The sequence below is a fragment of the Aquarana catesbeiana genome, linkage group LG04, assembly GCF_042186555.1.
Source record: "Aquarana catesbeiana isolate 2022-GZ linkage group LG04, ASM4218655v1, whole genome shotgun sequence".
NCBI classification, from domain to species: domain Eukaryota; kingdom Metazoa; phylum Chordata; class Amphibia; order Anura; family Ranidae; genus Aquarana; species Aquarana catesbeiana.
The window spans coordinates 572,860,294-572,887,097 of record NC_133327.1 but is presented as its reverse complement, the minus strand read 5'-3'; the positions used below and the strand labels follow the sequence as shown (position 1 = coordinate 572,887,097).

Genomic DNA, 26,804 nt, shown 5'->3' with positions numbered 1-26,804 from the left:
CACATAGTGTAGAGGTCAGTAGTAAGTAATGCTTAGTGTTCAGAGGTCAGTAGTATAGAACATAGGGTGGTGACAAGGACTTTATGGAAGGAGACAACCAGCCCGCATCCCTATAGTCATATACAATAGAAGGTTTTTTCCTCTTAAATGGGATTTTAGAGGGCGGAAGTCTCAAAGAATATATCAAAAAGTATAAAAAATATATGGTTTTATTAAATCAAAAAGTTAAAAGCATTACACATATTAATGAAAAGCAACAATGAAAACAAAATGGATGCCAAAATTTACAAATGATGGTGATACAACAAAGGTATGCAAGACAGGTCAACAGAACTACACTTAACCCCACAGGAGCTGTTTTAGCAAAAGGAGCTAATTGACAGTGCAGGCCCAACGCGTTTCGAGGTTTTATAATGGTTGCGACCTCTTCTTCAGGGGCTGGAGGTGAGGTGTATATCTGTCATAATATTGCAAGATCAGCATCACATGGCATCCAGTTTAAGAGGGAGGGAGGGAAGAAAATGGTTAGCCACCGGGGTCCAGACCCGAATATCAGTGCCGCTACCATGAGACCAAACCCGCCAGCAGATCAGGACCGGACACAAAGGGCATCACGTCCATCAGCTGGTGACACCTCAGGTGTTTAGAGTTGTGAATTGTCTTGTCAGATATTGGCGCATGAAGAGTGAGGTTATCTCTATGCTGGCTCCAAAAACGGATATCCGTCAAATGGTAACACCCCAGGTATTTGGGATTATAAGAGGTGTTGTAAACTAATGATACATAATGGGTAGTTAATCCCTGTGCTGGCTCACATACAGATGTTGTCTATGACGGCTGTTTGATCTCAAATGCCGTAATACACGAGGAAACAGCAATGGAGCGCCTATGGCCGGCGGCTTGAGAGATCACAGCAGCTGCACATTCGGTCCGGTGTCCCTACCAGTGTGTAGAGGACACTGGACCGAATGTGCAGCTGCTGTGATCTCTCAAGCCGCCGGCCATAGGCGCTCCATTGCTATTTCCTCGTGTATTACGGCATTTGAGATCAAACAGCCGTCATAGACAACATCTGTATGTGAGCCAGCACAGGGATTAACTACCCATTATGTATCATTAGTTTACAACACCTCTTATAATCCCAAATACCTGGGGTGTTACCATTTGACGGATATCCGTTTTTGGAGCCAGCATAGAGATAACCTCACTCTTCATGCGCCAATAGCTGACAAGACAATTCACAACTCTAAACACCTGAGGTGTCACCAGCTGACGGACGTGAAGCCCTTTGTGTCCGGTCCTGATCTGCTGACGGGTTTGGTCTCGTGGTAGCGGCACTGATATTCGGGTCTGGACCCCGGTGGCTAACCATTTTCTTCCCTCCCTCCCTCTTAAACTGGATGCCATGTGATGCTGATCTTGCAATATTATGACAGATATACACCTCACCTCCAGCCCCTGAAGAAGAGGTTGCAACCATTATAAAACCTCGAAACGCGTCGGGCCTGCACTGTCAATTAGCTCTTTTTGCTGAAACAGCTCCTGTGGGGTTAAATGTAGTTCTGTCGACCTGTCTTGCATCACCATTATTTGTAAATTTTGGCATACATTTTGTTTTCATTGTTGCTTTTCATTAATATGTGTCATGCTTTTAACTTTTTGATATAATAAAACCATATATTTTTTTATATTTTTTGATATATTCTTTGAGACTTCCGCCCTCTAAAATCCCATTTAAGAGGAAAAAACCTTCTATTGTAGAGGTCAGTAGTAAGTAATGCTTAGTGTTCAGAGGTCAGTAGTAAGTAATGAGAAAAAGAAAGGGGGCAGGAGAAAGCCCCCTTAAAAAAGATGGTCCACTCAAGAACAAACTATTATGAACCTAAAAAACTTTATTGTGTCATAATGCTAAATAGAACAATAATCCACTAACCATGTATATTTAAAATATAGGGCAAAAAAGTCCTATTGTGTGCTGGTGGCCACCACAGACATTACACATACATCATGGATTCATGCACTCACACTCATCCAAAAAAGGTCACTGAAGACCCAGGTCCGTGCAATTTTTATAAAGTTCCTAAGCCAGAGTGGCTGCATGAATAATAGACTTTCGGTCCTTCTTGAGTAAGGTGCAAGTGCTAATGATAGATGAGGGTCCCTTCAGATGTGAACCAATAGCCAGTTAGACATATGTGTGTGTCAAACCCGACAAGGTAAAAAGCAAGAGTGTCCTGGTTGGTTGGTAAAAAATGGCAACTTCAGAGGGGAAAGGGGGGGGGGGGGGGGGCGGGCAAGCTCACATTAAGTACATAGAAGATGGACGGAGAATAGCCATTAATGAGATGCCTCCTATATGTAAAGGTACAGTTTAGCTCACCGTCTGGCGTCTTCAATAGAGAGGTGATAAAGCCCAGGAGAGTTGCTGATAGCCGCACTAGTGTGGGTTGAGGACACGTTCATGCGGCGTATTAGCCTGTTATGGACATGAGCTGTTGCTTCCGGGTCTCCTCCAGCAAGGTGTAGGGTGAGTCGCAGGGTTCAAACGTATTGGCGTTTCATACCTAATGGGTTAGGCAATCCAAAGAGACGCTCAACGTCAGCGTTCACCGCAAGGGCTCAACCTGATGTCCGAGATCCGATCGAGACAATCAGAATATTCACATCCAGTTACGGGGGTATCCTCATTGATGTGTGAGGGTCTGTGTGCCACCTGCACATGGGTCAGGTGCTAGGCGCTTACGCGTTTCAGTAGTAAGTAATGCTTAGTGTTCAGAGGTCAGTAGTAACACAGAGCGCAGGGGTCAGTAGTAAGCAAGTTGTGCTTCAGGTTGCTGTATACCTGTTCAAGTGTCAAAGCTTTTCGAGCCAAGGAGGGAAAAAATGTACCCAATACGAGATCCATCTTTTTCCTTCTCCACCTCATTGGTCAGCATTTACCAAAGAGCATTCACCATTGTTAGCAGTCTGCTATTACACAGATTATATAAAAGGTACATGCAGCGAAGGGCTGGAGGGCTGGAGAGGGAGTTGTAAGTTAGTTCACCTTCTCCAATTTTTGTAAAAGGTGAACGAACCCTTTATAGTGACTTCGGTCATGGGGGTAAATAAAATAACAAAGGCACTTTCCTGTTAAGAAAGCAGTACTATACATAGCTGTCTGTAGGCCCATTGCCTGAAGAGTAACTCCACTTTTGCTGGAAAAAAAAAACACATTCCCCTCTGGATGATCTATGTACATTACAAGGATTTTAACAACCTTTGTTGCAGATTCTTATTTTGTTATTCCGAAGAAATGCCTGTGTTCATGTGATAAGTGAATCTAATGGAAGTGGTTTCATAACTATCAATTGTGCACCTGCAGGGCTCTAATGAGGAAATTGCAGGGTCTGCATCCCTTTAGTCATGATTTCCTATTGGGAAGCACGCACCAAAAAAATGACATTTATGTTGCAGGGGATGCCTGATAACAGACTTGTATCTAAGGCTGCTTTCACACTGCTGGCGGTAAAGCGCCGCTAGTTTAAGCGGTGCTTTACCAACACTTTAGCAGCGCTTTTCGGACGCTAGCGGGGTGCTTTTAACCCCCGCTAGCGGCCGAAGGGTAAAAATGTCAAAATGTGGAAAATTTCAATGGATATGAAAACTTTTTCAAGGCACTGTATCTGAAACTTGATCAATCCTGATGTACTGATGGCCTATCTCATTTCTTGACAGTACAAAATACCCTCCAATTGACCCTTTTTGGAAAGTAGACAGTCCAAGATATTTAGTAAGAGGCATGGCAAGTTTTTTGAAGATCTAATTATTTTTTATCACAATGTTTTGGAAAATGAAAAACATTTACATACTGTCACCAGTGCAGTACAGTGTCATCATATAACTGGTGTGGCGGTGATCAGGGACACTGACTTGTGACAATATGTAAAAAAAAAAAAATAAAAAATATATAATTTTTTTTTTTTTTAAATACTGTGACGAGAACAATACAGCGTTACCATAATTATTATTATTATTATACATGATTTCTATAGCGCCAACAGTTTACGCAACGCTTTACAATGTAGAGGGGGGATAGCACAATTACAATACAGTTCAATACAGAAGGGACAGGAGGGCCTGGCTCCTACAGCTTACATTCTAAAGGGAGGGGGTGGTGGTACAAAAGGTAATAGATGGGGGGAATGATTTGATGGGGGTGGGTCGGGGACAGTTGTTAGGTGGGTGTGAGATAGCACTGTACTAGCAGGATTTTTTTTTTCTTACACATTAGGATTGCTTACACCAGTAGATTTCACTGGTATAAGCAATCAGTTTTACTGAAGGAAATCAATTTATTCAGTATTTACTATTGTGGTTAGCTGTGACGGGGTTCAAAATTTTCAGTTCTTTTTTTTTTTTAGGAAAAAATAAAAAACCCAGAAGTAATTAACCACTTAACCCCCGGGAAGATTTAGCTGCTCAATGACCAGGCCATTTTTTGTGATACGGCACTGCATCGCATTAACTGATAATTGCGCGGTCGTGCCAAGTTATACCCAAACAAAATTGACATCTTTTTTTTCCCCACAAATAGAGCTTTCTTTTGGTGGTATTTGATTACCTCTGCGTTTTTTTTTTTTTTGCGCTATAAACAAAAGAAGAGCGACAATTTTGAAAAAAAAAAAAAAAAAACACAATATCTTTTACTTTTTGCTATAATAAATATCCCACATTTTATTTAAAAAAAAAAGTTTAGGCCGATATGTACTCTTCCACATATTTTTGTTAAAAAAAAAATCTCAATAAGCGTATATTTTTGATTGGTTTGTGCAAAATGTATAGTGTCTACAAAATAGGGGATAGATTTATGGCATTTTTATTATAATTTTTTTTTTACTAGTAATGGCAGCGTTCGAGACTGCGATATTGCGGCGGACAAATTGGACACTTTTGACACATTTTTGGGACCATTGACAATTATACAGCAATCAGTGCTATAAAAATGCACTGATTACTGTATAAATGTCACTGGCAGGAAAGGAGTTAACACTAGGGGCAATCACGGGGTGTTCCCTTGTGTGTGTTCTAACTGTAGGGGGGATGGGACTGTCTAGGAGGAGAGAGAGATCGGTGTTCATACTTAGTATGAACACACGATTTGTCTCCTCTCCCCTGAGAGAATTGTGATCTGTGTGTTTACACACACAGATCCCGGTTTTCGCTGTCACAAGCGATCGCCCAGGCACACGCCGCGGGCGTGCGCCCCCCTAGTGGTCAAAAGGCGAAGCGACATATGGTAACGTTGTTTCTCCCAGCCGTGCCATTCTGCCGCAGTGAAAATGCTGCGGCTGGTCGGCAACCAGTTAAATACCACCAAAAAGAAAGCTCTATTTGTGTGAAGAAAATGATAAAAATGTCACATGGTTACAGTATTGCATGACCGCGCAATTGTCATTCAAAGTGTGACAGCGCAGAAAGCTGAAAAATGGCCTGGGCAGGAAGGGGGTGTAAGTGGCCGGTATTGAGGTGGTTAAAGAAATACCCAGATTTGAAAATCTTATTTGAACTTATCAAATGCAGGTTGGCATATGCTCTAATCACATACACAATAAAGAAATGGGGGACATTTAGGAAACTCTTACCAGTAGACAACATTGAGGGGTGCAAAAAATCTCCTCTGAATCAGGTCAGCAAAGTAGCGCTCGGTTTCTCGGCATGCTGTTCCGTTCCCGATGGCAATCGTATAACAACTAAGAGAAGAAGAAAAGCAAAGTTATTGTTATAGGGCATGGGATTATATATAAAGATATATGTAAAACAGTTTAAATGTACGAACATGGTTATTTAGCTTCATAATTATTGTATTTGTTAAAAAAAAAAAAATTAATTTTGCTTATCGTCCACTGCACTGTCCACTGCACTTACAGCAAGCACTTAAGCCTACATTTGTGTGGGCCTAAACAGTTTGGTAGATAAGCATCCTATTCTGGGGATCCTCAGCACAGCCCTGGGACTTGGCTTTCTGAAGGACACTGCAACTCCCAGTGCCCACTGACGTGTTTCGTCAGTTGACTAAATAAAAGACTAAAATAAAATAAAAGACCTTTGATAAAGTCAAATGATAAAATGCATCAGTATACTGATGTTTTTTAGTTTAGGTATTTAAATTATTTAAACTTTAATCACGTACCTGTAGGTTGTTTCGTGCAATTGGCCTATGACTGGACAAAGAGGGAGCAAATCAGCGGACCCAATCTCCGCCGGCCACCCGCAATCGTTCCAGAGAAAGGCAGAACGGCGGTCTGCCTATGTAAACAAGGAAGATTGCTATTCTGACAGGGGAGAAGATAGAGATCTTGTGTTTCTGCTAAGCAGGAACACTGATCTCTCTCTTCCCCCAGTCAGAGCATCCCCCACACCGTTAGCAAGCACTGCCAGTTAACATATTTAACCCTTTAATCACTCCTTATGTTAACGCCTTCCCTTCCAGTGTCGTCATTTTTTTATTGGATGTGTTTTATAGCATAAAAAAAAAAGTTTTGTTTTTTTTCAAAATTGCCCCTCTTTTGTTGTTTATAGTGCAAAAAATAAAAGCCGCAGAGGTGATCAAATACCACCAAAAGAAAGCTCTATTTGGGTGAAAAAAAGGACATCAATTTTATTTTATGTACAGTGTCGCACGACTGCACAATTGTCAGCGCAGCGCAGAATATGGCCTGGTCATTAAGGGGGTAAATCTTCCGGGGCTGAAGTGGTTAAAAACTCCTACACATTGTCTCCTTTTGTCAATATCTGCATCACCACTATTGTGGAAGCAATGTTCCATCTGAACAGTAGAATTGCACACAAGTTATTAAGGGTGTTGAAAGAAAACAAGGGTGGCACAGGGGACAGGGGCTCATTGGGAGCTAAATGGAGCTTCAGTAGCCGCCGTGGACGCAAAGAGAGAGTCCAGGACTGTGCTGAGGATCCCCAGATTGGGAGGCCAATCTACAAATGTATTTAGACGTGTTTAGAGATGTTGGTCTAAGCCAGGGGTCTCAAACTGGCGGCCCTCCAGCTGTTGCAAAACTACAAGTCCCATGAGGCATTGCAAGGCTGACAGTTACAAGCATGACTCCCTCAGGCAGAGGCATGATGGGACTTGCAGTTCTGCAACAGCTGGAGGGCCACCAGTTTGAGACCCCTGGTCTAAGCCCTTGTGGTGAATCTAAAGACTAACATTTTGTACAGTTATAAGAATACATTTCAGGCTCTGTTCACTTAACGACCAGATTCCGTTCCAACGACCAGGGCGTTATACGAATTGGTTGCTATACGAGGAGCCACAAGTAATCAATATTATAAGAATTCTTAACTACTGTACTGTATTGTGAAAAAAGATATAAACACAAAGCTTCAGCTCAATAACTTTGTGTTAACCATTTACGGACTGCCGCATGCCGATATACGACCAAACTTTGAAGAGGAATATGGTTGTTATGGCAGCAGCTAGCTACCATAACCCCGGTATCCTCTTCTTTGGCCGGCAGTCTGGTTGGTTTACGATAATAGTGGTCTCTGTGGCGGATTCGTCGCGAGATCACTTTTATCAAAAATTTGTCGCCATTCCACGAGCGGGCGCAATTTTGAAGTGTGACATGTTGGGTATCAATTTACTCAGCATAACATTATCTTTCACATTATAAAAAAAATTGGGCTAACTTTACTGTTGTCTTATTTTTAAATTCAAAATTGTATTTTTTCCAAAAAAAAGTGCGCTTGTAAGACTTCTGCGCAAATACGGTGCGACAGAAAGTATTGCAACGGCCGCCATTTTATTCTCTAGGGTGTTAGGGAAAAAAAGTATAGTTTTTGGGGGTTCTAAGTAATTTTCTAGAAAAAAAACCTGTTTTTAACTTGTAAACAACAAATCTCAAAAAGAGGATCGGTCCTTAAGTGGTTAATTTGCATAAGTACAGAACACAAATGAAAATTCTGTACTGTACAATACAATGATGTATAGCGCGTCGTTTGGGTGGAGAGAGCTGGTCGTAAGTTATTAAACAAAGAGTATCTGTACTGGCACAACTATGACATATACTTGATTTGCACTTGATATGAAACAAGGAGCGAGTTAAAAGTCTGCAACCACAAATAGTGATGGAGTGTAGTGTAAAGGTTGAATAATAAACTGCATAAAATCATAATAAACAGTAAAAGCGTATACTCAATGAATACCTGCTCTACTTATAAGAGCCTAACCCAAACTGTTTTTAAAAAAGTCCCCTCCCCCCTCCTCCTACCCATCCTTTGTAGAAAAGATCTGCGCACTAACTGATTTTGAAACCGGTCCAGCCATGTCTGTGTAAAGCCGGCCATAGAAAGTTCGCATCTCAGCCCCTTCCTGCTGAACCAGCCGAGATTTAAACCATGTATGGGCAGGCTGAATGTACCCAAGTTGATTGATCAACTTCGGTACAACCAGCCTGTCGGATTTTACATGCGATTATTGCTAGCAGCTGTTACAGCCGTTGTCGAGTACACTCTTAAGCCGGCCATAGACAGAGTGATTTTCTGGGGTTGCAGGAAAGAAAATAACTTGAATCCCTTCCCACAGAGCCATTGGGTGGCTTCAAGCGACCCCATGGCGGGAGAACACAATGGCTCCGTGGGAGGGATCTGAGCAATTTTCTTTTCTGCAGCCTGTGGTTGCAGGAAAGAAAATCACTTCATCTATGGCTGGCTTAAGGGAGCACTCGACAACGGCTGTGAATTCCAGGAGCCGTGACATCAATGTCTCCCATGTATCAACTGTCCTTTATACTCTTTCCTCTCTCCTGCAGCTACCAATCACATGACTGGACCGGGTTAAAAAATAGGTAGGTATAAAATATATATATAAAATATATATAATAATGTCTAAACCGATAGTAACAAAAGTGAGTACACCCCTAAGTGAAAATGTCCAAATTGGGCCCAAAGTGTCAATATTTTGATTCGACCACCATTATTTTCCAGCACTGCCTTAACCCTCTTGGGCATGGAGTTCACCAGAGCTTCACAGGTTGCCATTGGAGTCCTCGTCCACTCCTCCATGACGACATCACTGAGCTGGTGGATGTTAGAGACTTTGCGCTCCTCCACCTTCCGTTTGAGGATGCCCCACAGATGCTCAATAGGGTTTAGGTCTGGAGACCAGTTTGGCCAGTCCATCACCTTTACCCTCAGATTCTTTAGCAAGTCAGTGGTCATCTAAGAGGTGTGTTTGGGGTCGTTATGTCGGAATACTGCTGGTGGGCCAGTCTCCAAAGGGAGGGGATCATGCTCTGCTACTTCAGTATGTCACAGTACATGTTGGCATTCATGGTTCCCTCAATGAACTGTAACTCCCCAGTGCCGGCAGCACTCATGCAGCACCAGACCATGACACTCCCACCACCATGCTTGACTGAAGGCAAGACACACTTGTCTTTGTACTCCTCACCTGGCTGCCATCACACACACTTGATCCCATCTGAACCAAATAAGTTTATCTTGGTCTCCTCAGACCACAGGACATGGTTCCAGTAATCCATGTCCTTAGTCTGCTTGTCTTCAGCAAACTGTGGGCTTTCTTGTGCATCATCTTTAGAAGAGGTTTCCTTCTGGGATGACAGCGATGCAGACCAATTTGATGCAGTGTGCGGCGTATGGTCTGAGCACTGACAGGCTGATCCCCCCACCCCTTCAACCTCTGCAGAAATGCTGGCAGCACTCATACGTCTAGTTCTTTGCCATGAGGTGCCATGTTGAATTTCCAGTGACCAGTATGAGAGAGTGAGAGCGATAACACCAAATTTAACACACCTGCTCCCCATTCACACCTGAGACCTTGTAACACTAACGAGTCACATAACACCGGGGTGGGAAAGTGAATAATTGGGCCCAATTTGGACATTTTCACTTAGGGGTGTACTCACTTTTGTTGTCAGCGGTTTAGACAATAATGGCTGTGTGTTGAGTTATTTTGAGGGGACAGCAAATTTACACTGTTATACAAGCTGTACACTTACATTGTCATTTCTTCAGTGTTGTCACATGAAAAGATACCATGCAGCATAAAGCAACAGGTTCACTTTAATGTTTGCCCCTCCAGAAGCCAATGATCAGTTTACCTTCACTGCTCTGCAGCTGAGTTCAGCCATAGGGAACAAAGACCAGAAGTCTGACTTTTTGGTTTAGGCCGTCCATACACGGTTCAAACCTTGGCCGGCTCAGCGGGGACTGGCTGAGATTTGAACCAATAATGAGCAGGCTGAATGTACCAAGTTGATCAATCGATCAACTTGTGTGCAACCAGCCTGCCAGATTCTCTTGCGATTCTCGCTAGCGGCTACTATAGTGCCTGTCGGCACTGTCTGTGTTAATGGGGGAATCGTGCAAATTTCTTTGGGTTGCAGGAAAAAAATTTGCACGTGTATGGCAAGCCTTAGACAGGGTTGAAGTTTCTCTCCTTGCCTCATGTGATGATACTGGTGCTAAACAATCAAGCAATCAACACATCTAAAGGAGCTGCACTAGATTACATTTTTGTTTTTTGGTTTAATACTGCTTTAAGATGCCCATAGATATTAAATGACAAATATCAGAAGTCTATTAATCTTGCCAAAAAACAGCCAGGTCCGGTAAAAATGTAATGTCTATGGGGCACCCTCAGACACCTCTAGTTTGAGGTTCTCTGGTGGGAGAACAATTGGAGGTTTTAGAAAAATGTGAGAACACCATTTGTTTTTTGGCGAGAAGCCAGTGTGTACGGCACACCTCTCCCCGAAAATGTAAGGTAACCACGTGTGCTAAGGGTCACACACAAAGATAGCTGGCCATGGATGGTCTGACTGTGCCTACATATCCAACCATCTTCAATTGTCTAAGGCACAGGTGTCAAACACAAGGCCCGCGGGCCGAATCTGGCCCTCCAGGCCATTTCATGTGGCCCTCACACCTCTCCAGCAGCTGCAGGAGAGCTCCAGCCCTCCTCTGGTCCACCTCCAGACCCCCACCTTCTGCTTTCAAGCAATGCATCCAGCTTCTTCCCAGAAGCAGCATAAGGAAAGGGGGTGCACTGTGATGTTAGGGAGAGTAGGGGACTCAACTTCTGATGGTGGGGTGGTTCTTGATATCTAATGTAAGGGAAGGAGATGCGCTGGACATCTAATCTTACAGATACAACCGGCCCTTTGGAGGACAATCATAATGCTGATGTGACCCACGATGAAATTGAGTTTGACACCCCTGGTCTAAGGCATCCCCCTGTGCTTTGTTAAATAACAGACATTTTCACAAAGTAGCAACAGAAATAATTACCTCCACACCATTTTAAACAAAAAAAGTAAATTGTGAAAAAGACCTAGTTTTTCACGACCTTGCTAGGCAAACACAATTACCGGGGATTCATCCAAGAAAGCTACATGTCAATACAATTAACATATAATTGATCAATTAACCTCTCTCCAATTATCCCTCCAGCGACGCACTTTGATAGGTATTGCCATGAAAAACGGTAATTACCTGAGATGTAATTATTAACGCACTTTTATGTATAGTCCTGCAAATTAACCTATTTCTAATTATCAGCCAGACAATGTACTCAGACATTTTACTGCTTCTTCTATTCGTCAGCGTTATAAATGTAATATACTGGCTGAATAGTGGATGTGCCTGTGAATTCTACCCTAACGAAGGAAATATCTATGCGGTAAAGTTATATCTAAAGTGCAGATATTTATACATTTTTTATTATTATTATTATGATTATTATAGTGAACCTGTCTTCAAGAAAACATTATATTTAACCTATAACGAACGCTATTTTAATGTATTATAAAACCTTGTATAAACCACTGACTCTTCTAACCCAACACCATGTTCTTTACTGGAATCCCTTTACATTCAGGTGGTCGTTGACAGCCACTTCCTCCCCGACGAACTACTTGCTGTCAATAACAACTCGCATAGCTATGCACTTCAGAACAGTTTTCTTGACCATGAGAATGCAAATACAACAGATGCTGTAACAAATATGGAAAATCTTTGGGGGGTGGTTGGGGAAGGCCATTAACTGAATTGGCTTTCCAGAATCAGGGGCATCTCCAAAGCATTAGTAGCCAGCGGATCCAGTGTACCTGAGGACAGCAAACCACCAAGTGATCTGGACCAGATTCCTGTGTACCAAGAAGGGTGAGCTGAACCATGTATGCCAGTGGTGGTGAACCTTGGCACCCCAGATGTTTTGGAAATACATTTCCCATAATGCTCAACAACACTGCAGAGTGCAAGAGCATCATGGGAAATGTAGTTCCAAAACATCTGGGGTGCCAGGGTTTGCCATCACTGATCTATGCTTATCTCAACATTGACACTATACATCAGCTATACATTATATACTCTTAAAAGGGACAGCTAACCCTGCACCACCTTACAGAAGGGCCCCAATGAAAGCTGGCTAAAGTTTCTTTTTTTTTTTTTTGTTCAACGCAGCTGGGCTGAACGAAAAAAAAAAAAACTGGCAGCTCAGGAGGACCTATATTAACTATCCAACGTTGGTACAGCAATCTCCCCTGCAGTTCTATTGTGTTCTGACAAAAGGGCTTGTCAGCGTTTTCAGCCAATGGGACCTGTTCGGCAGACCTTTTTCGGTCATGCTCTTTCGACAGAAGCCAGCCGAATGGCCAGTTTTAGTCGGACCAACTGCAGTAAAAAAGGGCAGAATAACGGACACTTTCTATTGAGCTGGCTGATGCCGTCCAACATTTGGTCCATGCGTACTAGGCTTTACACTGACAATTACGCGTCAGTTACTAGCAACCACCTCCAGGGGTACCCCTTTTGTCAGGAACACATACACCTACCCACTATTGGGGCCTTACATGTAGTGTGCACAAGCACTTTATTTTTGGGTTAGTTGATGTCAATACGTCTAACCCTGTTTACACTAGTTATAATTTGGTTTAGTGTCACTACGTTTCAGTTCATTGCTACCGTAGGGGTTAGAGCTCATTATCTAGCACAGCATCTTTAAACATGTTTAACTGTTTATTGTTTCATGCATTGTTCATCTGCATTGCAATAATTCATCTAATTATTCTGCCACCAAGTTGCTTGTGGCCTATTTTCTGTGTATGAATATAAAGTGGTAACATACTAACATTTAAATTATTACTAAACCCAGGAGCCTGCATTCACTATATCTGGTCTCCCACAGTACACAGAACATGGAAATTCAATAAGTTTAGTAAATCTAAACTGCTAAATACCTTTTCTCACCAGCAGTATATAGCAGTCTTGTGACTTCTATCAGTGCCCAGCCAAGTACTGGTTAAAACTTGTAGGAGGAGTTTTCCGACTGTGCTATGAGGCTGCAAGACCCCTGACCCTCTGGACAATGCTGATTGGCCTTGTGCTGATCACATGCAACCTCTCTAGCAATACACACCAAACTGAGCATGTGCAGCCTGACTCCATAGACTCTGTGTTATGAGGAAATTATTAGGTGTCAGTGGAAGGAGGATGGATCCGAGAAGACAGGATCAAACAGCCTTTTTACACAACGCAGAGGATTAACCCCTTAGGTTCCACAGTGAGTATAACAAGCATGCTTTACTGCATATACAGACTGATTTTACTGTTGTGGGTTTAGTAACAGGAACCACTTAAAGACCGCCCATCGCATATATACTGCGGCAGGGCGGCTCTATTGCGCAAAACAACGTACCTGTATGTCGTTTTGTGTAATAGATACTGTGGGCAAGCGCCCGCTGCATAGGGGGAAGACAATGAGTGGATCCGGTGTACCCGATGTCCGCCAGGCTCCCACGATTGATCTACAGAGAGGCAGAATGGGGATCTGCCTATGTAAACAAGGCGGATCCCCGTTCTGACAGGGAAGTACACTGAGATTGTCTGTTCCTAGTAATCAGGAACAGTGATCTCTGTGTTCTGTCAGTCAATCCCCCACACAGTTAGTAAACACACTGAGGGAACACTTAACCCTTTGATCGCCCCCGATGTTAACCCCTTCAATGCCAGTGTCATTTATACAGTGATCAGTGCATTTTTTTAGCACTGATCGCTGTATTAGTGTCACTGATCCCCAAAAAGTGTCACTCAGTGTTCCATTTGTACCCCGCAATGTCGCAGCCCCGCTAAAAATCACTAATTGCGCAATTATCAGTTAAAGTAACTCAGTGCCAAATCGCAAAAAATGGCCTGGTCATTAAGGGGGCAATTCACCCCTGGGGCTGAGGAGAGGAGCGAGGAGAGGAGTGAGCCATCGGGCGGCCTCATCGCTGGACCGGTGACTGTGTTTTTATTAAAAGTCAACAGCTACACTTTTTGTAGCTGCTGACTTTTAATAAACTTAACAACCAGTGGAACTCCTCTTTAAGTTACACAGGAGTGTCAGTGGAGACCGAGTAGCCTAAAGAATTGTGGCAAAACAGAGAACCCATCATATCCAACGGCTCCTGCAGGGGTAAGCACTAGATGCGTATTCTGAAAGGGGGAGCTCACGCTGTCAGAATACAATAGCGCAGCGGAGGAGATTCCTACTTCAACATTGCTTGTCTGGAGGTGGGAAAACCATTCAAACCACTAGTTGGAAAAAAAAAACAAAAAAACACTTGGTGTATACCCAGTTTTACTAATTAACCACTTGACGACCGCCTCACGCCGATGTACGTCGGCAAAGTGGCACGGACAGGCAAAATCACGTACAGGGTACGTGATTTGCCTTCCGCGGGTGGGGGGTCCGATCGGACCCCCCCCCGGTGCCCGAGGCGGTCGTCTTTTGTCCAGCGGCGATCGGTGATGAGGGGGAGACCATCCGTTCGTGGCCCCCCCCTCGCGATCGCCGCCGGCCAATGAGAACACTCCTTTGCTGCTGTATGCTAAACAGCAGCAAAGGAAGTGATGTCATCTCCCCTCGGGTCGGTATTTTCCGTTCCGGCCCGAGGAGAGAAGACATCTATGTGAGTGCACCAACACACACACACACAGTAGAACATGCCAGGCACACAAAACACCCCGATCCCCCCCCGATCGCCCCCCGATCCCCCCCCAATCACCCCCCCGTCACAAACTGACACCAGCAGTTTTTTTTTTTTTTTTCTGATTACTGCATAGTGTCAGTTTGTGACAGTTACAGTGTTGGGACAGTTAGTATTACCCCCCTTTAGGTCTAGGGTACCCCCCTAACCCCCCCTAATAAAGTTTTAACCCCTTGATCACCCCCTGTCACCAGTGTCACTAAGCGATCATTTTTCTGATCGCTGTATTAGTGTCGCTGGTGACGCTAGTTAGTGAGGTAAATATTTAGGTTCGCCGTCAGCGTTTTATAGCGACAGGGACCCCCATATACTACCTAATAAATGTTTTAACCCCTTGATTGCCCCCTAGTTAACCCTTTCACCACTGATCACCGTATAAGTGTTACGGGTGACGCTGGTTAGTTCGTTTATTTTTTATAGTGTCAGGGCACCCGCCGTTTATTACCGAATAAAGGTTTAGCCCCCTGATCGCCCGGCGGTGATATGTGTCGCCCCAGGCAGCGTCAGATTAGCGCCAGTACCACTAACACCCACGCATGCAGCATACGCCTCCCTTAGTGGTATAGTATCTGATCGGATCAATATCTGATCCGATCAGATCTATACTAGCGTCCCCAGCAGTTTAGGGTTCCCAAAAACGCAGTGTTAGCGGGATCAGCCCAGATACCTGCTAGCACCTGCGTTTTGTGCCTCCGCCCAGCCCACCCAAGTGCAGTATCGATCGATCACTGTCACTTACAAAACACTAAACGCATAACTGCAGCGTTCGCAGAGTCAGGCCTGATCCCTGCGATCGCTAACAGTTTTTTTGGTAGCATTTTGGTGAACTGGCAAGCACCAGCCCCAGGCGTCAGGTTAGCGCCAGTACCGCTAACACCCACGCACGTGCCATACACCTCCCTTAGTGGTATAGTATCTGATCGGATCAATATCTGATCCGATCAGATCTATACTAGCGTCCCCAGCAGTTTAGGGTTCCCAAAAACGCAGTGTTAGCGGAATCAGCCCAGATACCTGCTAGCACCTGCGTTTTGCCCCTCCGCCCGGCCCAGCCCAGCCCACCCAAGTGCAGTATCGATCGATCACTGACACTTACAAAACACTAAACGCATAACTGCAGCGTTCGCAGAGTCAGGCCTGATCCCTGCGATCGCTAACAGTTTTTTTTGTAGCGTTTTGGTGAACTGGCAAGCACCAGCCCCAGGCAGCGTCAGATTAGCGCCAGTACCGCTAACACCCACGCACGCACCGTACACCTCCCTTAGTGGTATAGTATCTGATCGCATCAATATCTGATCCGATCAGATCTATACTAGCGTCCCCAGCAGTTTAGGGTTCCCAAAAACGCAGTGTTAGCGGGATCAGCCCAGATACCTGCTAGCACCTGCGTTTTGCCCCTCCGCCCGGCCCGGCCCAGCCCACCCAAGTGCAGTATCGATCGATCACTGACACTTACAAAACACTAAACGCATAACTGCAGCGTTCGCAGAGTCAGGCCTGATCCCTGCGATCGCTAACGTTTTTTGGTAGCGTTTTGGTGAACTGGCAAGCGCCAGCGGCCTAGTACACCCCGGTCGTAGTCAAACCAGCACTGCAGTAACACGTGGTGACGTGGCGAGTCCCATAAGTGCAGTTGAAGCTGGTGAGGTGGCAAGCACAAGTAGTGTCCCGCTGCCACCAAAAAGACAAACACAGGCCCGTCGTGCCCATAGTGCCCTTCCTGCTGCATTCGCCAATCCTAATTGGGAACCCACCGCTTCTGCAGCGCCCGTACTTCCCCCATTCACATCCCCAACCAAATGCAGTCGGCTGCATGAGAGGCATTTTTATGTCCTCCCGAGTACCCCTACCCAACGAACCCCCCCAAAAAAGATGTTGTGTCTGCAGCAAGCGCGGATATAGGCGTGACACCCGCTATTATTGTCCCTCCTGTCCTGACAATCCTGGTCTTGCATTGGTGAATGTTTTGAACGCTACCATTCACTAGTTGAGTATTAGCGTAGGGTACAGCATTGCACAGACTAGGCACACTTTCACAGGGTCTCCCAAGATGCCATCGCATTTTGAGAGACCCGAACCTGGAACCGGTTACAGTTATAAAAGTTAGTTACAAAAAAAGTGTAAAAAAAAAAAAAAATATGAAATAAAAAAAAATAGTTGTTGTTTTATTGTTCTCTCTCTCTCTATTCTCTCTCTCTATTGTTCTGCTCTTTTTTACTGTATTCTATTCTGCAATGTTTTATTGTTATTGTTATTGTTATTATGTTTTATCATGTTTGTTTTTCAGGTGTGTAATTATTTACACTTTACTGTGCTTTATTGTTAACCATTGTTAACCATTTTTTTTGTCTTCAGGTACGCCATTCACGACTTTGAGTGGTTATACCAGAATGATGCCTGCAGGTTTAGGTATCATCTTGGTATCATTCTTTTCAGCCAGCGGTCGGCTTTCATGTAAAAGCAATCCTAGCGGCTAATTAGCCTCTAGACTGCTTTTACAAGCCGTGGGAGGGAATGCCCCCCCCCCCCCCCCCCACCGTCTTCCGTGTTTTTCTCTGGCTCTCCTGTCTCAACAGGGAACCTGAGAATGCAGACGGTGATTCAGCCAGCTGACCATAGAGCTGATCAGAGACCAGAGTGGCTCCAAACATCTCTATGGCCTAAGAAACCGGAAGCTACGAGTATTTCATGACTTAGATTTCGCCGGATGTAAATAGCGCCATTGGGAAATTGGGAAAGCATTTTATCACACCGATCTTGGTGTGGTCAGATGCTTTGAGGGCAGAGGAGAGATCTAGGGTCTAATAGACCACAATTTTTTCAAAAAAGAGTACCTGTCACTACCTATTGCTATCATAGGGGATATTTACATTCCCCGAGATAACAATAAAAATGATTAAAAAAAAAAATATGAAAGGAACAGTTTAAAAGTAAGATTAAAAAAGCAAAAAAATAATAAAGAAAAAAAAAAAAAAAAAAAAAAACACCCCTGTCGCCCCCTGCTCTCGCGCTAAGGCGAACGCAAGCGGCGGTCTGTCGTCAAACATAAACAGCAATTGCACCATGCATGTGAGGTATCACCGCGAAGGCCAGATCGAGTGCAGTAATTTTTCCAGTAGACCTCCTCTGTAAATCTAAAGTGGTAACCTGTAAAGGCTTTTGAAGGCTTTTAAACATGTATTTATTTTGTTGCCACTGCACGTTTGTGCGCAATTTTAAAGCATGTCATGTTTGGTATCCATGTACTCGGCCTAAGATCATCTTTTTTATTTCATCAAACATTTGGGCAATATAGCATGTTTTAGTGCATTAAAATTAAAAAAAGTGTGTTTTTTCCCCAAAAAATGCGTTTGAAAAATCGCTGCGCAATTACTGTGTGAAAAAAAAAAATGAAACACCCACCATTTTAATCTGTAGGGCATTTGCTTTAAAAAAATATATAATGTTTGGGGGTTCAAAGTAATTTTTTTGCAAAAAAAAAAAACTTTTTCATGTAAACAATAAGTGTCAGAAAGGGCTTTGTCTTCAAGTGGTTAGAAGAGTGGGTAATGTGTGACATAAGCTTCTAAATGTTGTGCATAAAATGCCAGGACAGTTCAAAACCCCCCCAAATGACCCCATTTTGGAAAGTAGACACCCCAAGCTATTTGCTGAGAGGCATGTCGAGTCCATGGAATATTTTATATTGCGACACAAGTTGCGGGAAAGAGACAAATTTTTTTTTTTTTTTTTTTTTTTGCACAAAGTTGTCACTAAATGATATATTGCTCAAACATGCCATGGAAATATGTGAAATTACACCCCAAAATACATTCTGCTGCTTCTCCTGAGTACGGGGATACCACATGTGTGAGACTTTTTGGGAGCCTAGCCGCGTACGGGACCCCGAAAACCAAGCACCGCCTTCAGGCTTTCTAAGGGCGTGAATTTTTGATTTCACTCTTCACTGCCTATCACAGTTTCGGAGGCCATGGAATGCCCAGGTGGCACAAAACCCCCCCAAATGACCCCATTTTGGAAAGTAGACACCCCAAGCTATTTGCTGAGAGGTATAGTGAGTATTTTGCAGACCTCACTTTTTGTCACAAAGTTTTGAAAATTGAAAAAAGAAAAAAAAAAATGTTTTTTCTTGTCTTTCTTCATTTTCAAAAACAAATGAGAGCTTCAAAATACTCACCATGCCTCTCAGCAAATAGCTTGGGGTGTCTACTTTCCAAAATGGGGTCATTTGGGGGGGGTTTTGTGCCACCTGGGCATTCCATGGCCTCCGAAACTGTGATAGGCAGTAAAGAGTGAAATCAAAAATTTTCACCCTTAGAAATCCTGAAGGCAGTGATTGGTTTTCGGGGCCCCGTACGCGGCTAGGCTCCCAAAAAGTCCCACACATGTGGTATCCCCATACTCAGGAGAAGCAGCTAAATGTATTTTGGGGTGCAATTCCACATATGCCCATGGCCTGTGTGAGCAATATATCATTTAGTGACAACTTTATGAAAAAAAAAAAAAAAAAAAAAAAAAAAAAAAAGTGTCACTTTCCCGCAACTTGTGTCAAAATATAAAATATTCCATGGACTCAATATGCCTCTCAGCAAATAGCTTGGGGTGTCTACTTTCCAAAATGGGGTCATTTTGGGGGGTTTTGTGCCACCTGGGCATTCCATGGCCTCCGAAACTGTGATAGGCAGTGAAGAGTGAAATCAAAAAGTTACACCCTTAGAAATCCTGAAGGCGGTGATTGGTTTTCGGGGCCCCGTACGCGGCTAGGCTCCCAAAAAGTCCCACACATGTGGTATCCCCATACTCAGGAGAAGCAGCTAAATGTATTTTGGGGTGCAATTCCACATAGGCCCATGGCCTGTGTGAGCAATATATCATTTAGTGACGACTTTTTGTAAATATTTTTTTTTTTTTTTTTTTTTGTCATTTTTCAATCACTTGGGACAAAAAAAATAAATATTCAATGGGTTCAACATGCCTCTCAGCAATTTCCTTGGGGTGTCTACTTTCCAAAATGGGGTCATTTGGGGGGGTTTTGTACTGCCCTGCCATTTTAGCACCTCAAGAAATGACATAGGCAGTCATAAACTAAAAGCTGTGTAAATTCCAGAAAATGTACCCTAGTTTGTAGACGCTATAACTTTTGCGCAAACCAATAAATATACGCTTATTGACATTTTTTTTACCAAAGACATGTGGCCGAATACATTTTGGCCTAAATGTATGACTAAAATTTAGTTTATTGGATTTTTTTTATAACAAAAAGTAGAAAATATCATTTTTTTTCAAAATTTTCGGTCTTTTTCCGTTTATAGCGCAAAAAATAAAAACCGCAGAGGTGATCAAATACCATCAAAAGAAAGCTCTATTTGTGGGAAGAAAAGGACGCAAATTTCGTTTGGGTACAGCATTGCATGACCGCGCAATTAGCAGTTAAAGCGACGCAGTGCCAAATTGGAAAAAGACCTCTGGTCCTTAGGCAGCATAATGGTCCGGGGCTCAAGTGGTTAATAAACCATTCTGATTGCAGTGGTGGTCACTTCTATCTGTCTAATTATTAACGAATCATTCTTTTATCAAATGCTTAGTTTAACCATTTTATTTTGGTGGTATTTAATCACCACTGGGTTTTTTATTTTGTGCAATAAAAACGAAAAAAAAGACATGTGTTTGAAAAAATATACATTTTTTAGTTTCTGCTATAAAACCTATCTAATAAAAAATGGAAAATAAAAATCGAATTTCTTCATAAATTATGGCCAAAAATATATTTTGTTACGTGTTTTTGATAAACAAATTCCCAATAAGGCCCCTTTCACACTGGGGTGGTAGGGGGCTGTTTTACCGGCGGGAATTCGGCCGCTAGCGGTGCGGTTTTAACCCCCCGCTGGCGGCCGAAAAAGGGTTAAATCCACTCGTATAGCGCGGCTATAGCCGCAGTATTGCCGCGGTATAGCCGCGCTGTCCCACTGATTTCAATGGGCAGGACCGGTTTAGGAGCGGTGAATACACCGCACCTTCACCGCTCCAAAGATGTGGCTGACAGGAGATTTTTTCTTCTCCTGCCAGCGCACCGCTTCAGTGTGAAAGCCCTCGGGCTTTCACACTGAACAAACAGCGGAGGCTGTTTTGGGGCAGTTTGCAGGCGGCATTTTTAGCGCAATAACGCCTGCAAACCGCCCCAGTGTGAAAGGGGCCTAAGTGTATAATGATTGGTTTGCATGAAAGTTATAACGCCTACAAACTATGATATATATACTAGAATTTTTTTTTTTTTTATACTACTAATGGCAGCGATCAGTGACTTATAATGGGACTGCGGTGGTCAACCTGACACTGACGAGTGGGGGGAACCGACTGCCACTGACATCACCAGTGGCATTAATACAGTGATCAGTGATAATACTATACCACTGCCATTGTACTAATGACACAGGATCGAAAGGGTTAACATCTAGGGTGATCAAGGGGTTAAAAATGTGCCCAACTATGTGCAATGTGTGTAAAGTGTGCTGCTTTTAGTAAAGATCTGGCACAAGAGTGGCACATAATTGTGAAGTGGAAGGAAAATTATAAATGGTTTTCATTTTTTTTTACAAATAAAGATCTGAAAAGTGTGGCGCGCATTTGTATTCAGCCCCCCTTCTCTCTGATACCCCTAACTAAAATCTAGTGGAACCCACTGCCTTCAGAAGTCACCTAATTAGTAAATAGAGTCCACCTGTGTGTAATTTAATCTCAGTATAAATACAGCTGTTCTGTCAAGCCCTCAGAGGTTTTTTAGAGAACCTTATTGAACAAACGGCATCATGAAGGCAAAAGAACACACCAGACAGGTCAGCGATAACGTTGGCAGGTTCTAAAAAAATATACCAAACTTTGAACATCTCATGGAGCACTGTTAAATCCATCATCCAAAAAACGGAAAGAGTATGGCACAACTGCAAACCTACCAAGACATGGCCGTCCACCTAAACTGACAGGCTGGGCAATGAGAGCATTCATCAGAGAAGCAGCCAAGAGCCAAATGGTAACTTTGAAGGAGCTGCAGAGATCCACAGCTCAGGTGGGAGAATCTGTCCACAGGACAACTATTAGTGGTGCACTTCACAAATCTGGCCTTTATGGAAGAGTGGCAAGAAGAGTTGTTGAACGAAAGCCATAAAAATAATGTTTGTGAGAAGCCATGTAGGAGGACACAGCAAACATGTGGAAGAAGGTGCTCTGGTCAGATGAGTCCAAAATTTTACTTTTTGGCCTAAAAGCAAAACGTTATGTGTGGCGGAAAACTAAAACTGCACATCACCCTGAACACACCATCCCCACTGTGAAACATGGTGGTGGCAGCATCATGTTGTGGGGATGCTTTTTTTCAGCAGGGACAGGGAAGCTGGTCAGAGTTGATAAGAAGATGGATGGAACCAAATACAGGGCAATCTTAGAAGAAAACCTGCAAAAGACTTCAGGTATGGGTGGAGGTTCACCTTCCAACAGGACAACGACCCTAAACATACAGCCAGAGCTACAATGGAATGGTTTAGATCAAAGCATATTCCTGTGTTAGAATGGCGCAGTCAAAGTCCAGACCTAAATCCAATTGAGAATCTGTGGCAAGACTTGAAAATTGCTGTTCACAGACGCTCTCCATCCAATCTGACTTGAGCTATGTTGCAAAGAAGAATCGGCAAAAATATTCACTCTCTAGATGTGCAAAATGGTAGAGACATCCCCAAAAAGACTTGCAGCTGTAATTGCAGTGAAAGGCGGTTCTACAAAGTATTGACTCCGGGGGGCTGAACACAAATGTACCCCCCACACTTTTCACATATTTGTAAAACATTTTGAAAACCATTTATCATCTTCCTTCTACTTAATGATTATGTGCCACTTTGTGTTGGTCTATCACAAAAATCCCAATAAAATACATTTATGTCTTTGGTTGTAACATGACAAAATTTGGAAAATTTCAAGGGGTATAAATATTTTTCAAGGCACTGTATGTACATCCGTTTTTCCATAGAGATACACTGATGTCCGTTTTTTATCCATAAACTGATGTATGAAAAACGGACCTATATATATATATCTATATATATCTATATATATATATATAGATATATATATATATATATATATCTCTATATATATATATATCTCTATATATATATATATCTCTATATATATATATATATCTCTATATATATATATATATATCTTTGTCATGTTCCGTTCATAGCTATTACAAGCACTGCACTATCAGGTATTTGTATAAAACCAAATTACTTGAAATTCAGCAGAAGTCTTCTAATTTTCTCAGCATCGTTCATCGAGCCGCCATGTCCCGTGTGCAAATATACAACATCCGTATGAAGGATCTGGTCTGAAAAAGAAAACTCAAATAAGTGAAATTTCGTAGATGGATGACCATAGGAAAATTATAAATACACAATTAATATGTTCATGACTGTAAAATTGTTCAGTACTTTTGCTGCTCACCAACTGACATTGGAAGTCTAGTAGGACCCCCTTCCCTACCTGAATAGCTGGAGACTTATATAAAAGTATATGGAGAGATTGGTGGCTGAAGACACCACTGAACAGTTTTGTAAGGTTTGGTTGGCTTGGATATTATATAAACAATTACTCCAGGATTTTTTTGAACCATCAGAACATAAAGACTATAGATGCTTAAGCCACTTATGGTACATTGATGACAATTTGTAAAGGTAACAACTCTATGTTAAAGTATAACTAAAGGCAAAACTTTTTCTTTAGTTTTGGATAGAGTGGAGAGGGATTAGAACCCCTGTCAGTTTTTATTGATGCCTGTGCCCCTTTTAGGAAGATTCACCCTCTCTATTTCTTCTTTTACCATGTAGGCCTCATGCACATGACACTCTGTTAAACGCGCGTTCAGAGGCAGTTGGACACTTTTTTCAACTGCCCCTGAACTCATTCAGTGTTATCCTATGTGACCATGTACACAGTCTCGTTTTTTGGCGTTTTTAGGCAGTTGTGTTTAACCTCGTTTTTCCAGAAGCAAAAAAAATGGGTTCAGATGCAAAAGTTTTCCACGTTTTAGCGTTTAGCCACGTTTGCGTTTATAAGTGTTTTTAAAGGAACCCTATTTTTTGGACCAGAAAACACAGAAATATGATGGAAAACTGCAGCAGAGAATGACATTTTGCGACCCGAATTTGGGGTCACTTGGTGCTAGGAACCCCAAATTTGGTGTGCAAACACAGTTGAACTAGCACTACAATATATCCAAATTTGGGGTTCCTAGCACCAAGTGGCCCCGAGATATGGGGCCCCAAATTCGGGTTGCAAAATGTCAAGCACTTTTCTGCAGCAGAGAATGACATTTTGCGACCCGATGTTGGGGCCCCATATCTTGGGGCCACTTGGTGCTAGGAACCCCAAATTTGGTGTGCAAACATAGTGGAAGTGGCACTACAACATATCCAAATTTGGGGTTCTTAGCACTAAGTGGCCCTGAGATACGGGGCCCCAAATAACATTCTCTGCAGACGCCTCTAGATGTAAACGTGGTAAAACGCCGCTAAACGCGGCATGCAAATGCGGCAAAATAGGCGTTTCTAAATGCCGGTTTCAGCTTTTAAAAACATGTGTTCAGCAGAGTTTGCACCGGCGTCTCCTGTGCATGAAGCCTTACTGAAAAGTTTATTGAAAGTGAAAGTAAAAAGAAACCCCACATCTTGGGTTGTCCCCAGAAAAATAATAGAGGGGAAATGTTCAAATGGGGACACTAGTTCTGGGGGTCCCCAAAGGATTCTGCTAATTTGCAGGGATTTCCTCTCACTTCCTGTTTTGGCTATGGAACAGGAAGTGAAGGGAAATCTCCCCAATGGGGTACAGATGGGGGACAAACGGGATATAACCCCCCCTTATTCTATCCAAAATTTAAAAAAAGTTTTGCCTATAGTTCTACTTTAAGGTCACCAGACTTAGATGTTGTGTAAGTACAAGTGTTGTAGAGAGACCTTACGCTTTCCCTCCTTCCTCTTTTCCTTCTATTTCCTTTCCTTTATTTTTTTCCTAATGTTTTCTGAATCATTACCAAAGAAGTTCTTTTCTCACTGCTCTGTTTTATTTCTTTTCAACTACACCTGAACTCACTTGAATTTAACTACTAGCTTCCCAAGCCAATTCTGATAATTCTGTTATACATGTAAAAATCTGCATATTTTTGCTAGAAATTTTCATAAAGCGGAGTTCCGCCCTATTTTTGATCTTAGGCCCCTGGCGTTGCTGATCACATTACAATGAATGTTTGAAATGTTTTTTTTTTTTTTCCAAAGCATATTACCCTCTAGGATAAATAGAAATCCCCATTTCCATTGTACCTTGCCGCGGCAAAGTACGTCAAATGCTGCCACCCATTGGCTCCTGGGATATAAGTGTCATTAATCCCAGGAGCAGCGTGGTATGCTAGCTTTCTTCTGGGTTTCCTATATTGATTGACAAGTCGCCATAACAACAAGGGCTGGAACTTCCTCCAACGCCATTTTCTATGGCAACCTGCAATGCAACAAGTACACCGCGCTTTGTACACAGTGCGCAGGTATGAGATCAGGGGGTGCATGCTGGGTAGCCAGCTGCACCGTATCCCGGAAGAAGCTTCAGATGCCCGCAATGGAGATGGGAGCATGCATGTCACAGAGGCTACAGTGAGTAAATTTAAAGTGGTGTTCCACCCTAAAAAAAAAAAAAAAAAAAAAAAAAAAAATGCATGAATGTGCCTAAAAAAAAAAATTTAAAAAAAGCATTTGGAATTTTTTTTTTAACTTACCTCTGAATGCCTGTTGCTAGGTGGTCCCTCGTAGTCTGCCTCTTTCAGTGCCTGGGCTGGTGACATCACTTCCCCTCGGCACAGCAAGGGCTCAGCTCTCCTCCCTCCCTCTTGTCAATCATCTGGGACCCATTACAGGTCCCAGATGACTGAGCGGCCAATCACGGCGCGCGGCGCCGCTTGCGAATGCGCAGTGGGTGCCCGGCTGTGAAGCCACAGCCCGGCGCCCACAGTTGCAATGCCGGCGCCGCCAAACGGAGGGGGAGACGGGGGAGACGAGCGGGGCTTCAATCCCCCGCATCGCTAGACCCTGGGACAGGTAAGTGTCCAATTAAAAGTCAGCAGCTGCAGTATTTGTAGCTGCTGACTTTTAAATTTTTTTTTTTTTTTTTTTAAATGGGAACTCCTCTTTAACAACTAAACAACAAAAAAGATTACATGTACAGTATATGCCAGATTAAATTAGATAAACTGCGACCATCACGGGGATGTTTTTTACAAAACAAATTAAAAAATGACTGGAGCTCCGCTTTAAAACCCCCAAACATTATAAAAATTGTACAGAGGCTCTAGAGAATAAAATGGTGGGTGTTGCAATTTTTTTTATGTCACACGGTAGTTGTGCAGCACTTTTTCAAACGCGAATTGTTTTGAAAAAAAAAATACACTTTAATGAATTTTGGTGAACACAAAACCTTTTTTTTTTTTTTTTTGGTAAAATATTAAAGATGACCTTACGCGGAGTTACTAAAAAAAAAAAAAAATCTACAGTGCCAGGGAGAAACTTACTGGTGGGTGAAATGACAGCTAGCTTACAGCCGTGCGTATACCCTGGATCCACGCCCATTATTGTGCGCCCTCTGACAGGGCCTGCGAGGAGCAGCTGGCGTAGGTTTCTTCCAGACATCATTATAGACTCCTTTTCTGCATCTGAGGTTAGTTTGGAT

At 42.9% G+C, this 26,804-nt stretch overlaps 1 protein-coding gene across 6 annotated transcripts in view; it reads right to left on the bottom strand.

Moving 5' to 3' along the window:
• Positions 1-26,804, bottom strand: part of LOC141140667 (S1 RNA-binding domain-containing protein 1-like) — a 209,076-nt gene that overhangs the window by 104,984 nt on the left and 77,288 nt on the right. For all 6 annotated transcript variants that reach the window (XM_073628071.1, XM_073628069.1, XM_073628070.1 and 3 more), the window contains 3 exons: positions 26,647-26,804; positions 23,328-23,424; positions 5,625-5,732 (listed from right to left, as the gene is read on the bottom strand). In XM_073628071.1, coding sequence (XP_073484172.1) covers positions 5,625-5,732; positions 23,328-23,424; positions 26,647-26,804 — 363 coding nt within the window. The remainder of the gene's footprint in view (positions 1-5,624; positions 5,733-23,327; positions 23,425-26,646) is intronic.